Consider the following 13380-nt stretch of genomic DNA (forward strand, 5'->3'; position numbering starts at 1 on the left):
GCGAATTGCATTCCAGAAGCTCGATTCAAGGACTGCCGCAGCGCGAAAGGGCAGGCACCTTTTTGAAGCCGCGTGCGAGATCTCGTGATCAAACGCGCGCGACGGTCGGCAATTATGCGACAAAGAATGCATACTATCAGAGGCGTAAAAGTTTCGCGCGGCGAGATGCATATCGCGGATTATTATTGGTACCCTTTATATCTTAATCTGATTCATCTAAACAGCGAGACACCGGCTGTGTGTTTTATTATTCTACGTCGCGAAATATCGATGTGTGTTTAGATGGCAAGATTAGATGACTATGTCAAACTGAACATATTGACAGTGTAAAAAAAAAAAAGAACCGAGAGTATAACGTCACACAAGCAAGAGAAAACAGTAATTTTAATCCTAAGAAAAACAACACGTGCCTAAAATCACGTAACTCTAAAAACGTGACTAAAGTAGTCACGTGACAGAAAGGAGAGGAAAAACACCACGTAACTATAATGTGACACTGACACAACACGTTAAAATAAAAACAATAATAGCGCGCGCCTGTGTTGTAGATATTAAAAAACTGGAATTTTAAAAATTTATCAAAAGGACAGATTACGTCTTCGAGTGATAGATAGTACGATCAAAGATTCTTTCAAAAAGAAAGAATCGACGTACGGCGAGGCGGAGATCACAGAATGCTGCTTCGAGATTAGCTCGAGCGTTCGAGGCACGAGTCGACAAAAAAGTCGTCACGATCGCCTATTGGATTTATTTCTCGAGATCGACAGGGATGACGGGTTGCACCACGAGATCGTGCACCGCGCGCCGGATGACGAACGAGAAGAAAGATCGTAAAGTAATCGTGACGACTTTTGCCGGCGACTTTATCATCCGCGACAAGTCACGAATACACCGCGTTGCATCGGACGTTGTCGTAAAGAAAAACTCGATTTCAAGGACTGGCTAAAGTTCACGCGGATCTTGAAACGTATACCCGTCGTCGTGAGTGCAATGAGATGCAACGCGCGCGCGCGCGCGCATCCTAGATTCGACGAGCGTCAGAATCGGCTCGGCGTTGCAAATCATCATTATTATCGTTTGAGTCAATTAGAAATACTTGAGAAACAGGAGGAGGGGTAAAGAGCGATGGCGAGCTGTAGCTACTACGACGGGCTCTTCCATTCCACTCGCGTTTCCATCTCTCAATGTGCAATTCTGCAATTTTATTTGCGAAGTAGGTGTTTAATCAATTGGCAGCTGCCGGCGCCACTTTGAAAGAAGCAACGCGCAAGAATTGTAATTTTTATGAAGTAACTTGTAGCAAATTTTTGCGATTTTCTCAATTATTGCCATTTAGAATATTTATATTCAATTATCTCCGTAATATTTAGATATTCAATTACTCGAAAACGCTTTATCGCGTCGTACATCATCATGCGAGTGTCATCTTGCGTCGCCGGTGAATAGTTACATCTGTACGCAGAATATGTTACAAAAAAAAAAATTCAAGATACTGCTAATCCGCGCGCTAATGAACAACGCGATTGACGGCATTATGTGTACGTTCACACATGTGGAAATTCGCGCACGAGAAACGAATGTAAGAAGATTAACTAACGCACAGTAGATGTGTAACGACGGCGCTGCTTCAATAACGCTCGAATTGCGCAAGCAACACCCTAATCGCCCAATTTCACGATGTGCGCCGACACTTGTACGTCTGTCGCGCGAACAAGTCGAGATTGTTCGTTTTGCAACGCGTTATAAATCCTGGAGGATACTTTATTGCACGACACGCTCAGTGCCGAGAACGGTCCGCCTATTTCTGTTGTAATTACCAGACACTATATATATATATATATATTGTAGCAATATTTGCCAGGATTTCCTAACTGTGCTCCGATCCCTCCGAACGGCTGTCTTTTTGCCCTATTTCCGTCTCGGTTTCTCCGAGTGACCGATGTTTCGTCGCGAAAAACAGCTGTGGACTAACCCGATGCTTACTAAAACGCTTGTGGCTTTAGTTCGTACGTTTATGTTTTCGTCACGTGACAAGATATAAATAATACCAACATTTTGAAGAGACGGAGTGCAAATGAGAGATGCACCGAATATTGCGTACATTAAAAAAAAAAAAATAAAATTGTAGATTAAAAAATGTTTTTAATTAGAAAATGAAAGAAGTTTTTGTTAATTTGGTTGCATAAGATTAGGTTTATTTATGTTGTATATACACACGCATCTATAATTTATACGTAAATGTCCCGGAAATGTGTGTCGGTACACAGGTAGAAAGGAATGGATTGTACATGAAAAAAGCCCATCCTAACTTTTACTATTATAGTATATACTCACGTTTACGATCGATTAAAGGCCAAAGTAATACATACATACTCGAATCGCGGCAAGAGAAAATCCGCGGAGTGCCGATAAATAACCCGAAAGAAAAAGAATCTAAAGAGCTCCTTCGACGTAAATGATGGTAACTGTATGTGCTCAGCAGGAACCTCCAGCTTCTATTATGTTTCCGCGATAGTTTCTCGCGAAATGATTTGGTGCCGCTAATTGGCGCGCTTTTCGATTACAGCGTTACGTGGATAGGCGCGGTGGATACGAACGAATATTGTGAATCGAATGGGATTTCAAAACTGGCGCGCGTTTTACAATCTCAAATGAAATCGGATTTGATTGCATTTTTCGCGCGCGTTGGTGATTCAAATCGAACGAAACGATTTGTTTCTTCTATTTGCGGGTTTTCATTGCGATTTCTGTTTTCACGGAGCGGCGCATATAAGTGTGAATGCCGCGGTTCTTATTCGATCCGCTCGATTGACTTACACTGTGTTTACGCTTCGTTCGCCTGACTCCAACTTATATTGTTAGTCGCCTCCAAAGGTCAAGCGTGGCTTGGACGGAAAAAATCGGTTGGTTTTTCTCTCGAGAGTAAACGTGAGTCAGAACGACGAGTTATATTGACATCTCGACCTTCTTTCTCCTTTTCTTTCTCTCTCCGTGGGGGGGATCATTAGACGCGCGCCGCGAACAAAACCGCTCAGGCGATGGGAAATAATTTATGCGATCTGGTCCGAAGCGGAATGCTAATGGAGCGCGATAACGAGAGACACGAGTCGCAGCGGAGGCGATGGTTTTAATTATACCACCGCCGTAACTTCGTAATGTTCTATAAATCAACAACAAACGCGCCAATCATTGGCATCTCTGTACGGTCAAACAGCAGTGCAATATATTTGAACACGCGACTTTATAGTACTTGAGTGAGCTTTACGAAAGGCGCAATTCGTACAATGCGCGAGCGTGAAAACCCTAAATCGAGTAGGCGCGACAATCGCGCACGTGTGCGCGCGCGTGCAATAAAGAGTCGCAACTCGAAGCGGCAATTTTTATCTTCGGAAAATGTGCCAATGCGATCCGAGAATCACCTTCGGTAAAAACTTTTACGACTTCTTCGGCGAGAAATCTCTATTTATTTATACGCACATCCGGACGTTCTAGAGCGGATTTGCGTGAAAATAAACGGCAACCAGTCGTCGCGCGTCTCGTGACAAAGAAAGAACGGTTCGGCGCACAATGTTGTGCTCGCTCGTAGATATTATCTTTCGATCACGAGTGACCCACATAATCGGATTCTTTAGATCCTAATCGGACGAGAGACCGTTCCGTACGGCGGCGGCTACTTATTGTGCGTCTCGCGGGACAATCGCGTTTTCACGCGGGGGCGTTGATGCGCGCGCGCGCAAAAGGCGAATGTAATTCCGTTGCGAAAACGCCGCGCGGTTTTGTTCTTTTGACACAATAAGAGAGACGTTTATTGCCACGCAGAACGATTAAATCGTATCGGATAATTGCACAACAGGCGGACGTCGATGTTGCCTGTAGGAAGCGAATACCGGAGACGGTTGTTTGAAGTAACCGTTAATTAAGTATAATGAAATTTCTATGCGCGGTATTTATCGACGATGAAAAACCGTTTGTTCTTGCTCTCAAGATTCTGATAGTCCGGTGCCAGAGATACGAGATGGTCGTCGCGTTTTCTTTCGTACGTAAGAAATTGCTCACGTACGATTTGCTCGGAACGATTGTATAATCGCATAAATGCATATTTCGGACCTGAGAGATGGATATTAAGAATACCATCGGATTTTTCTATCAATCATCTGTTTTTATGAGCAGCTCGCTCGACGATATGCGCGCATATTCTTAATTATTGCACTATTTATCATCGCTCTCTCTCTCTGCTTCTCTTTTCTATCGCATACCAGGAAATAAATCGAATCTTTTAGTCTCTTTCTTTTTTTTCCTAATGTGTCATAAATAATTTACATTAAACCGTGTACAAGTTGCATTTTGAACACGCTCGCCTTTAATTAAGAAATCAGACAATTTTCCGCATAGAAAAAACCGACGCTCGCCTTCATCGAAAAAAATGCGTCGAAAAAAAGCGAGTGGACCCAATTTCTGTAATTAATCTCCATTTTCATGATCTCAGATCTTGAATAATATGCGTTTTCAAAAGTCCGTCTGTTTTGTTTCTGACGTAATTTAAAACTTACGGGTGAATGTTGTGTACGGGCTGATAAATGAATCAATGATTTTGCTCGCAACGATAACTTCAATTATCACAGCAATACTTAATTGTTACATTCTAAATATTTGCTACGTGTCGGGTGATATAAAATGTGAACGGAGCTAGAGAGAGAGAGGTGCGATAGGTCTTGGTGTTTGATTTTCGAATCTCTCGATGGAAATGTCTGTAACTCGCCGCGTCTATCGATGGCGCTATTGATTAGATGGTTATCGCCGTATCGTTGTTTCGAATCGCAAGCCCGTTAGCGACACATAGTCCCCCCCCAAAAAAAGAACAAATCTATTATATAAAATAATTAAATATTTAGATAACATACTTAGCAGACACTCGATAACAAGATGTTTATTTATAATCAATTGCGCGTTCGAAATCGATTTCATCGATGCGCAATTAGAGGCTAATAAAGTGTTTATACAAATATATTCGATACGTATCTTTGCGTGCGAGAAATGCAAGAGTGTTTGTTGCACATTAAAATTGTTTGCGCGTTGGCAAACTAGTGTCACGCACATACGTGAAGTTGAACGAAAGACGATGATGAGCTAACGATGTAAAGCCATAAACAGTAACACACAAAATTATTGTAAATTTTAATGTCTAATGAACAATAAATTTGCGAACATCGGCATCCTTATTACGCGTAACGTCTTAATGTCTCAAATGCTCTTTTCGCATGCCGAAGTTTCGAACGCGTAACGATCAGTTGTAAATTTGTGCAAGCACAGTGACAGCTATGACGTGCAAATGATAAGCGGCCGATGGGTTTCGCAACGCGCTTTCAATGCGTCATTAATTTAGAGGAACGTTTAAAAAATCGTCGATAATGAGATACGTAGGCGCTAATTCCTCGCGTGCCCGAGAAGTTGCTCATTATCGTATCTCTTTTGTTCGCCTGTTAAGGCAGGCGCGACTGCATCTCTACGTTCAAGGATGACAGGATGACGTTGGTACGAGACATGACACGCACGAGCGTTGACTGTTCGACCCCGAAGTCTCAGGTGGGTTGGCTCTCTCGTTCAGCATCACATAAATGCGACGTGTCGCCGAGAGAAAAGATCGTCCGTCATCGTTAACACGAGACGTATTACAATATCACGCGCGCTTCGATACCACGATGAGATCACAGCAAACCAGATGTGCGATGTTAACGTGTCAGAGAATTTCCGAGAGCTCGCGCGGTCTCTCTCACGAAACTCAGATGTTCGCTTAACGCGGAATTTATGCACGCGGAATTTTACTGTTTATTTAACATGCAATTTCTGCACACGATATATGGACTATAAAAACAAGGAGAGAAAGATAGAGATACAGCTATCAACCATATTAGATTATTGCTAGAAAGTAAACAATTAATTACTTGTAGAACGTTGGTTCTAATTAGATTAATTAACATGTTATCACGGTAACGAAGTCGCGGGTCATTGCAGAAAGAAAGCAACACAATTTCGCTTACATAAAGGATATATAAAAGCGAGACTGATATATTTATAGCGTTGCCGATATGCAAAAGTACAGAAATAAATGTCTCGAAAATATCAAATGTGTTCTCACCATCTCGTAAACACAGTGTGTTCGCGCAACAACTTGTCTTTAATCGCTCATCGATGTAAACGTAAAAATTGAACCGGGGTGAATTTAGAACCGCATTCCCGAGTCTGCGCGCGCGCGCGGTCAAACGCGCGGGTAGTTCGCGCGCGTTCACCGGCGTAATTACTTATTAGGCGCAACATGAGCTCCGACCTAGAAACGCCGACGTCGGGGGCCGACGTTGGTCGCGATAGATAGAACCTCAACGAACCGTTGTTGCCACACACGCGGCATCGATATACATGTATATATCGTGGAATAAAACGTGCAAGAATTCGCCGTGCCAGCGTGTTTCTCGCCACAGCATCGAATATTTATTTAGTCCGCGTTCGAAACGCGAAAGAAGACATTAACAACGTCGTATATTACGATTTGCCGTGAAGCCGTTCCCTGTTAAGGTATAAGGGTTATTATCAGTGCTTTAATTTCGAACGGCCTTTACCGCGCGCCGAACACCGTCCAATTACGGTCGCTGTGCTGCCGGTAACGCAATTAAACTCCCGAAGAAGTAGAGATACATGTTTGTCCGTATTCCTTGCAGCTTATTTTTTTGTTTTTTTGTTATTTTTAATCTTATTTTACCGCTGCTTACCACGATACGCGCGACGAAACTTTATTGCCGCGCGAGCGTAACGCCGACACGTAGCATCGTAACGTAAGATAAAATATATCGTTGTTGTTTTAACAAACTTGCAATCTAAATTACACGAACAAGTTACGTGTACGTTTTAGACATAATAAAATCTCATTATTGTGATAAGTTATTACTATAATAAATTTCGCTGAAAAAGAGAGAGAGAGAGAGAAAGAGAAAAAAAAGATTACTCGCGTAATCACAGAGTGCAGTAAAATATACTTATTACCATGTGTCAACATAATGTTAACTCAGGTTAGAATTAAAACATTTAAAATAAAAGGTTCTCGTAAAACGCGATTTTTTTACTCAATCTAAATGATTTTGTGTAGCATCATTTTTTTTTCCTGCTTGTTCAGTGCGCCGAGAGATTCATAAATGCCACATCTCATAACTTGACTTATCGTAGCGAGACAACGTTAGCGCGCGACTGGTGCACGTGACCGCGCGCAAGCATATCGCAAGCGCTCGTCACGTGCATCGGACAGTGCACCGTCGGCCACGCTCTCGTGCACGTGAATTCTGCATAAAAGCGAACGAGAATAAATGCGCCTATTGCGGAAATTTCTATCGCGTTGCGCACCATGTGTACCTGTAAAATAAACAACCGTTCTCGCGCGAACAAACGAAAATTTAATTCCGCATGGAATTCGCAAGTTATCTCAAATACGTGGCGCACATCTGACCCTTTGACACGAGGTTTGCATTTTGGAACGCTGAGAAAGTTAAACCAAAGCGTAAGGGTAATTAAAATCCGCATGCACAGTAAATTATGAATTAAACATTTATTGCATAACAGGAAATACATAATTTTGCAGTTTCCGTGTTTAAAGTAAGCGGAATAACAATTAGACTTTTGTATCGATTTCGCAAACGCATCGAGAGTGGAAAGGAAAAGAAGAAAGAGGGCTGGGAGGCTTTAGGGCGCGCTCAATAATTGCCGAGAAAGAATTTGTCGTTTCTTGTGATAAAACAAAACCTGCAGAGCGGAGTTACATGTAGCCGAAGTCGGTCTTAAAATGCTCCGCTCAATCAATCACGCGGTTTGTGCCACTGACAATTTAACACCGTTAATTGCTCGAATTACGATGAATCGCGGCGCGGTCTTCCAAGCGGGCGGTCCTTTCCGCGTCGACTTAATTAACAAATTCGTATTGTCGTAAATCTGTCTGACAGCGGGCGCGCAGTACGTCGATACTAATAACATTGATTATGGTCGAAACCGTCCGGTAGAAAGTTGACGTTTAAATTCACCCACTTGTCGCCAGCAACGAGGCGAACGGCGATATTGCATGGCTGCGTAAAAATCCCATGAGTATATCGAATCGCGATCGTGAATCGTGGAAAGTCGAGCCAAAAAAACGAACCGCGCCCAACGACGAATTTATATCTCGATTATATTATAGCCGGATCGAGATATACACGTGTAAGCAATTCTATAAAACCGGCGATCATAGTCATTACTCGTTTTTGTACAATTGAAATGTCACTGAAACTGTTCGTTAGATCAGGAAAACCTGACAATCGTACCGCTTGTTTAATTACACGAAGATAGATCGTACAAGTAGATCTACTAGTAGTACGTCAATCCGCGCAAACGATGAAAAATTGATTTAGCTAATAATTATTTGAAATATTTATTTGACAAACCTGTCGCGTATTTAAGAGTGTTTATTTATGTTTTGAATAATATTTTTAAGGCCGTGACGGACAAAACGTGGAATAGTGTTGCAAAATTATAGTGTATGAAAATTATTTTTAGGGTTTTTTTTTTTTTTTTTTAGGAAACTGCAACAAGAAATATATAATTTGAGAATCAGAAATTTTATTCTGCTAATCATACGTATAAGAAGTCTCGCTAAATCTTTTCAACTGTCGCGTTAGGGCAAAGTCACGTGTCTGAAGAATGGAAGGTCACTTACTACTAATATATAATAATGCCAGTCTACCTTTATCGCGTGCACACGTTTCTCCGATAATTACTTGCGTAAGGTGCAACACACTTTTGTGGTAATGCGTGTTATGACTCTGTTATTTACTCAGACGCTTTTAATTACGTTCCGAAGAGTAATGACGCATTAATCATCGCATTAACACGCGAAGGGACTGAAGAAAATACGCGCACAAAAACCTCGCGTTTTCAGGCGATTCGGTTCTCTCAGCAGCGTTGCGAATCGTGTAAGGAAATAAAAGAAAATGAATAAAAAAAAACACAGAAATAATATTAACACAACTCGCGTGATTTTCTTTCGACGCGTTTCAATTCGCGTGTTTCGTTCGTTTCTTCGTATTTTGTAAACGGAGAAAGCGCGTTGAACGCTGTGGTGTCTCCGGAAGCTGCAGCTAATCGAAAATCTACCGCGAGGCATTACACGTACCTCGGAATACATGAATATTATGCCGGGATTAGTCATGCGCTAATTCGATTTGAAGAATGTCATAAATATATGTACGAGTTTACCTCGGCGCGCTAGATACGGGAAAGTGAATCAGTGTCAATGACGGATACACGTCGCCTTTCTGTCCTTTTTTTTTCTGCGGGAAAATAATACCACCGCAAAGTTTCTCACCTGAATTCTCACACTTTCTCCTTCCCTTGCCGACTATAGCTCCGACTGACATCGAAGACCATTATCACTTTTTAACGATCACTTGCGCGCTTATACAAGGCTGATTTGAGAAACTTCCAGGGTCAATGTCGCGGAAACCTTAGTTCTCTCACCGGAGAGGGTATAACTTTCATTTGTGCGCACACTTTCTCGTGTCGAAAATAACATATTAGATGAAAACGCAATATATTTCTTCGTCTTTTAATTATAAAGTTTGCAAACAGAGTGTGTCGTGCAATCTTACGAGTAAGAATAATTGTAACAATATTGCTGGAACTTTCATTTTTATGAGAGTACGCGTCGCGCTTTTTCTGAGAGATCGAAAGTTGATCGCGCCGAGACACGAACGAGTTTTGTTCGCGGCCTTGCGCCGTGGAACCAAGCGAAGCTGTGCGGTCGAGAAGACGTCGCGCGCGCGCGCGGTTGTTAATTGACAGAATGGTAGGTCGCGTGATTCGAGGCGAGTGCACGTGACTAGGTGTTGTCGGACTTTTCCCTTCGATGGCGTTAAATGCCGCCGCAAAAGAAAGGCGAACAACCGCGATTTTCCTTCTCCGTCTTTCTCTTGGCGCTCGCCGTCGATCGGCAATAAACGGGCACGTGCAAAAGCACATGGGATCACGTGCGGCACGTGAAACCGACTCCTTCGCGCGCGGCTACATGGAATTGTTGTTATCCGTCCGTGTGTCCTGTTCTATGCAACGGCATTGAATTTTATAATACACGCGCCACGCATGTGTAAAGTGCGAACGCTAAATGTTACAATTATTACGCGATTGCGAGATCGTATTTACGACATAAACGCGCTCGGAGAGGGTTCAATCTCGGTAAAACCAACTTTGCTCAAGTACGAGAATACGTGCGCGAGAATGTTCTCAAAGTTTTCACAGTTGCATCGCACAGAATTTGCAAAAGAAATCTGAGACGTATTTTTTTAAATGATAAAAATAAATTTGGCAAAAATTGATTTTAAATTAAATTCAAGCAAATTGTACGCCTGTTAGAATTTTTAATTGGAACACTTTAAACGATTAAAATTTGTGGAATTATTTTTATAGATAGATTATTTATTTAAAAACATATTTTAAGTGTCAGAAACTTTCAAATTATTATTAATCACAAGAAATTAATTTACAAACTTTTCTTAATATTATTAAAGATTGATATAATATTTCTTTATCGAAAGTTGACAAAGTCATCGTTTGCTAAAACGGTACTCTGTGTGATTGCAATTTAAAATCCGCTATTCGGGCGAGTTCGCTTCTAACGTCAGCGCGTCTGTGACAAAAATGCAGCAAAGTTGAAGTCCTTGCAAACCGCTTGCAGCGACGGCGATGACATGCGTGCGTAGGTAGCGAATCTCGTGATCGTGGTTTATGACGAGGTAAATTCACGTGCTTGTACACATACGATCGTTGTACAGACCGTTTCTTTTCAATGCGACTTTTCAATGCGTTCGAGTGACACGTGTTGTAATTGCACATTTTATCAATGTTTATTGAGCAAATGTCGAAGTTTCGAACGGAAGAGGGCGCGTGAGAAGAATGTTGAAGGATCATACGTGAAGCGGAGAAGTTTTTAACACAAAGAAGAACACTACAATATTTATGTTTGTGGATTAGAAAAAGAGCAATAGTATGAATAGATAATTTATCCGCTATTGAAACCGCCGTTCCGTTGAAGACGTACATACATCTGTGTTGGATAATACAAAAACGATACGTGTGGAAACGCGATAATGTCTGCGATCGCGACCGACGTCTCATTGTGAGTTCTCTCTCTCTCTGTACATTGGACGACCGCGCATTGTGCAAGGTTCAACCATGAACTTTAAAGTCATCTATATAGAATTATAGAATGTCTTAACGACAATGCGAACAACAATTGCTTTTTTTCTTTCTCTCTTTCTTTCTCTCTCAGTATATAATTTGATATTTAATGTTCTCGCGGTGTGTTGTGTAAGAATTCCTGAATATAGAGTTTTCGGATTTGGAACCGCGTTGGTTATTTTCACACCGAGCGTTGTAAGTTTATCAGAATTCAGTCTGACGTCGACGTATATTTTTTTTTTCGCGCGCAGTAACGACGCAAAAGCACAATTATTATTACATACCTGGCATTAATCTCTCTTGCGGAGGATGTCCCGACATTTTGGTAGCGACGAGCAGCAAAATAGCCAAAGTCCCAGCGAGACGCATCTTCACGGACGATTTCTATTCCTGTCACAAGTTGAACGACGAAAAGTTTCGCGACGAAACACGACGAAACAAAACCAAAGCGCACGTTTAGTTTGATTCCTCGAAACCGCCGTTAGGCGTGCGAACTCACGCGAGAGAGAATCTCAGGTGGTGTATAATCTAATGTCCGCCGTGCGATACAGCGGAGGTTCTCCTGTCGCTGTCGGGACTGTGCGGTGGTCTGGAGGGTCGTCTGGCGCTTTCACTGGCTTTATACGCGCGCGCGAAAGCACCTCTTCTGGAAAGAGGGGGACTTCTATACGACTCTTGTGTCGTGGCGCGTCCACGAGGCAGAAGATCGAAAAAAGTTCTCGGTTTTACGAAGTGTTCGAACGGGATTTTAGCGATGGGAGACAAAAATAATTAAAATTACAGAAGATATTTTCAATATTCGAAGACGGTTTATCTTTAAGGATGCCTCAAACAAATGTTCAGAATTAGAGAGTAAATACATGTTGAATCTAATTATCAACAGATAAGACACTTTGCACTATTTAACGCGCATTTGATTACCGATGAAGAATCCAGAATTACAGGCGCGTTCCGCGCTATCGACTGCATGCAGGATGAGTCGAAAATCATACAGTCTCGGCTTGCAACGTCGGTCATTATCAAAGCAACCAGTCATTATTGCAGACCGTTTCCATGATTAATTGTCGGTGTAACCGAGAAACGTACGATGAAAGGTCGATAAACGAAGATTTTTGCGAGTTTTCTTTTTAATTATTGTATGAGTCATCATTATTCTTATCTGTGAGAGCGATACTTGTGTGAGAAAGCAACGCGAAGGACTTTTATTCAACGTACGTCACACATCTTTGTAAGAAATAAGGTCTGTATATGAAATATTATTCTCAATGCGAACAACAAACGACGCACAGTGGCATTTAAATTACACGCAAAAAGTCCAGTTGGAAAGAAACAAATTTGCAATTGATGGAGAAGCCGAAGCTCATTTACGAGATATTATACTTGTTGTCTGTCGCTGCTAGTAACAACTTAGATCGATCGACTAATCACACGTAGCTCCATTAGTGTCGAACTATAAGAGCAATAATAAAAGCCAATAAAAAAGCCACGAACGAAATAGTTTTAAGAGATACACACATTTGTAATTCGAATTAATTTTATATTTTGAAGAACTATCGAATTCGCGCGATTCGCATCTCGTACTGAAAATAATCTCTTCATCTTCCTGTGAATTTTATTTGAAAAAATCATCGCAAAAAACAACTTGGTGTAGGTTTTTGAATTTTAAAATTACTTTTAAGATATAGTTACATTTAAAAAAATAGTCACGTACGTCCAGCGCATGGATTTTTTAATCGACCTTATTATATTTCTCTCAAGCCTAGGTCAATGTCCAACGTTTCTCACGTTGAAGAAACGTAGGCTGATCGAGTGGATTTTTTTTCTTTGAGGAACGTTCTCGTTTCATACAGAGTTAGTCGCGGAATAACGTGCGGTTTGATTCATTATCCGCTGCACCTTGCCGGTCAGTCGCTGTCTAGATGAATCATTATTGCGCTCGAGATCATTATCCTTGGTCACTGGACATATAATTCGCGCGTTTCGAAAGCTTCGACAATCTTCCCGAGTTGTATGCATTTTGCATTAGCTAACGCGCGGAGGACGCCAATCTAACTCTCGAGAGTTTTGACGTACCCGGAGTCACTTTCAGAATCGTGCATCAACGTCGTAGAACAGACGTTGGTGTGCGTGTGCATT

General features: G+C 41.6%; 1 protein-coding gene across 1 annotated transcript in view; it reads right to left on the reverse strand.

Annotated features, from left to right (window-relative positions):
* The window catches only part of LOC109863608, a 50021-nt gene extending 38199 nt beyond the window's left edge, over positions 1 to 11822 (reverse strand). The window contains exon 1 of the mRNA XM_020443921.1: positions 11529 to 11822. Coding sequence (XP_020299510.1) covers positions 11529 to 11613 — 85 coding nt within the window. The 5' untranslated portion in view covers positions 11614 to 11822. The remainder of the gene's footprint in view (positions 1 to 11528) is intronic.
* Between the last annotated feature and the right edge of the window lie 1558 nt (positions 11823 to 13380).

The sequence above is a fragment of the Pseudomyrmex gracilis genome, unplaced genomic scaffold (genome assembly GCF_002006095.1).
Source record: "Pseudomyrmex gracilis isolate BER0280 unplaced genomic scaffold, ASM200609v1 scaffold_11, whole genome shotgun sequence".
Classification (NCBI taxonomy): Eukaryota; Metazoa; Arthropoda; class Insecta; order Hymenoptera; family Formicidae; genus Pseudomyrmex; species Pseudomyrmex gracilis.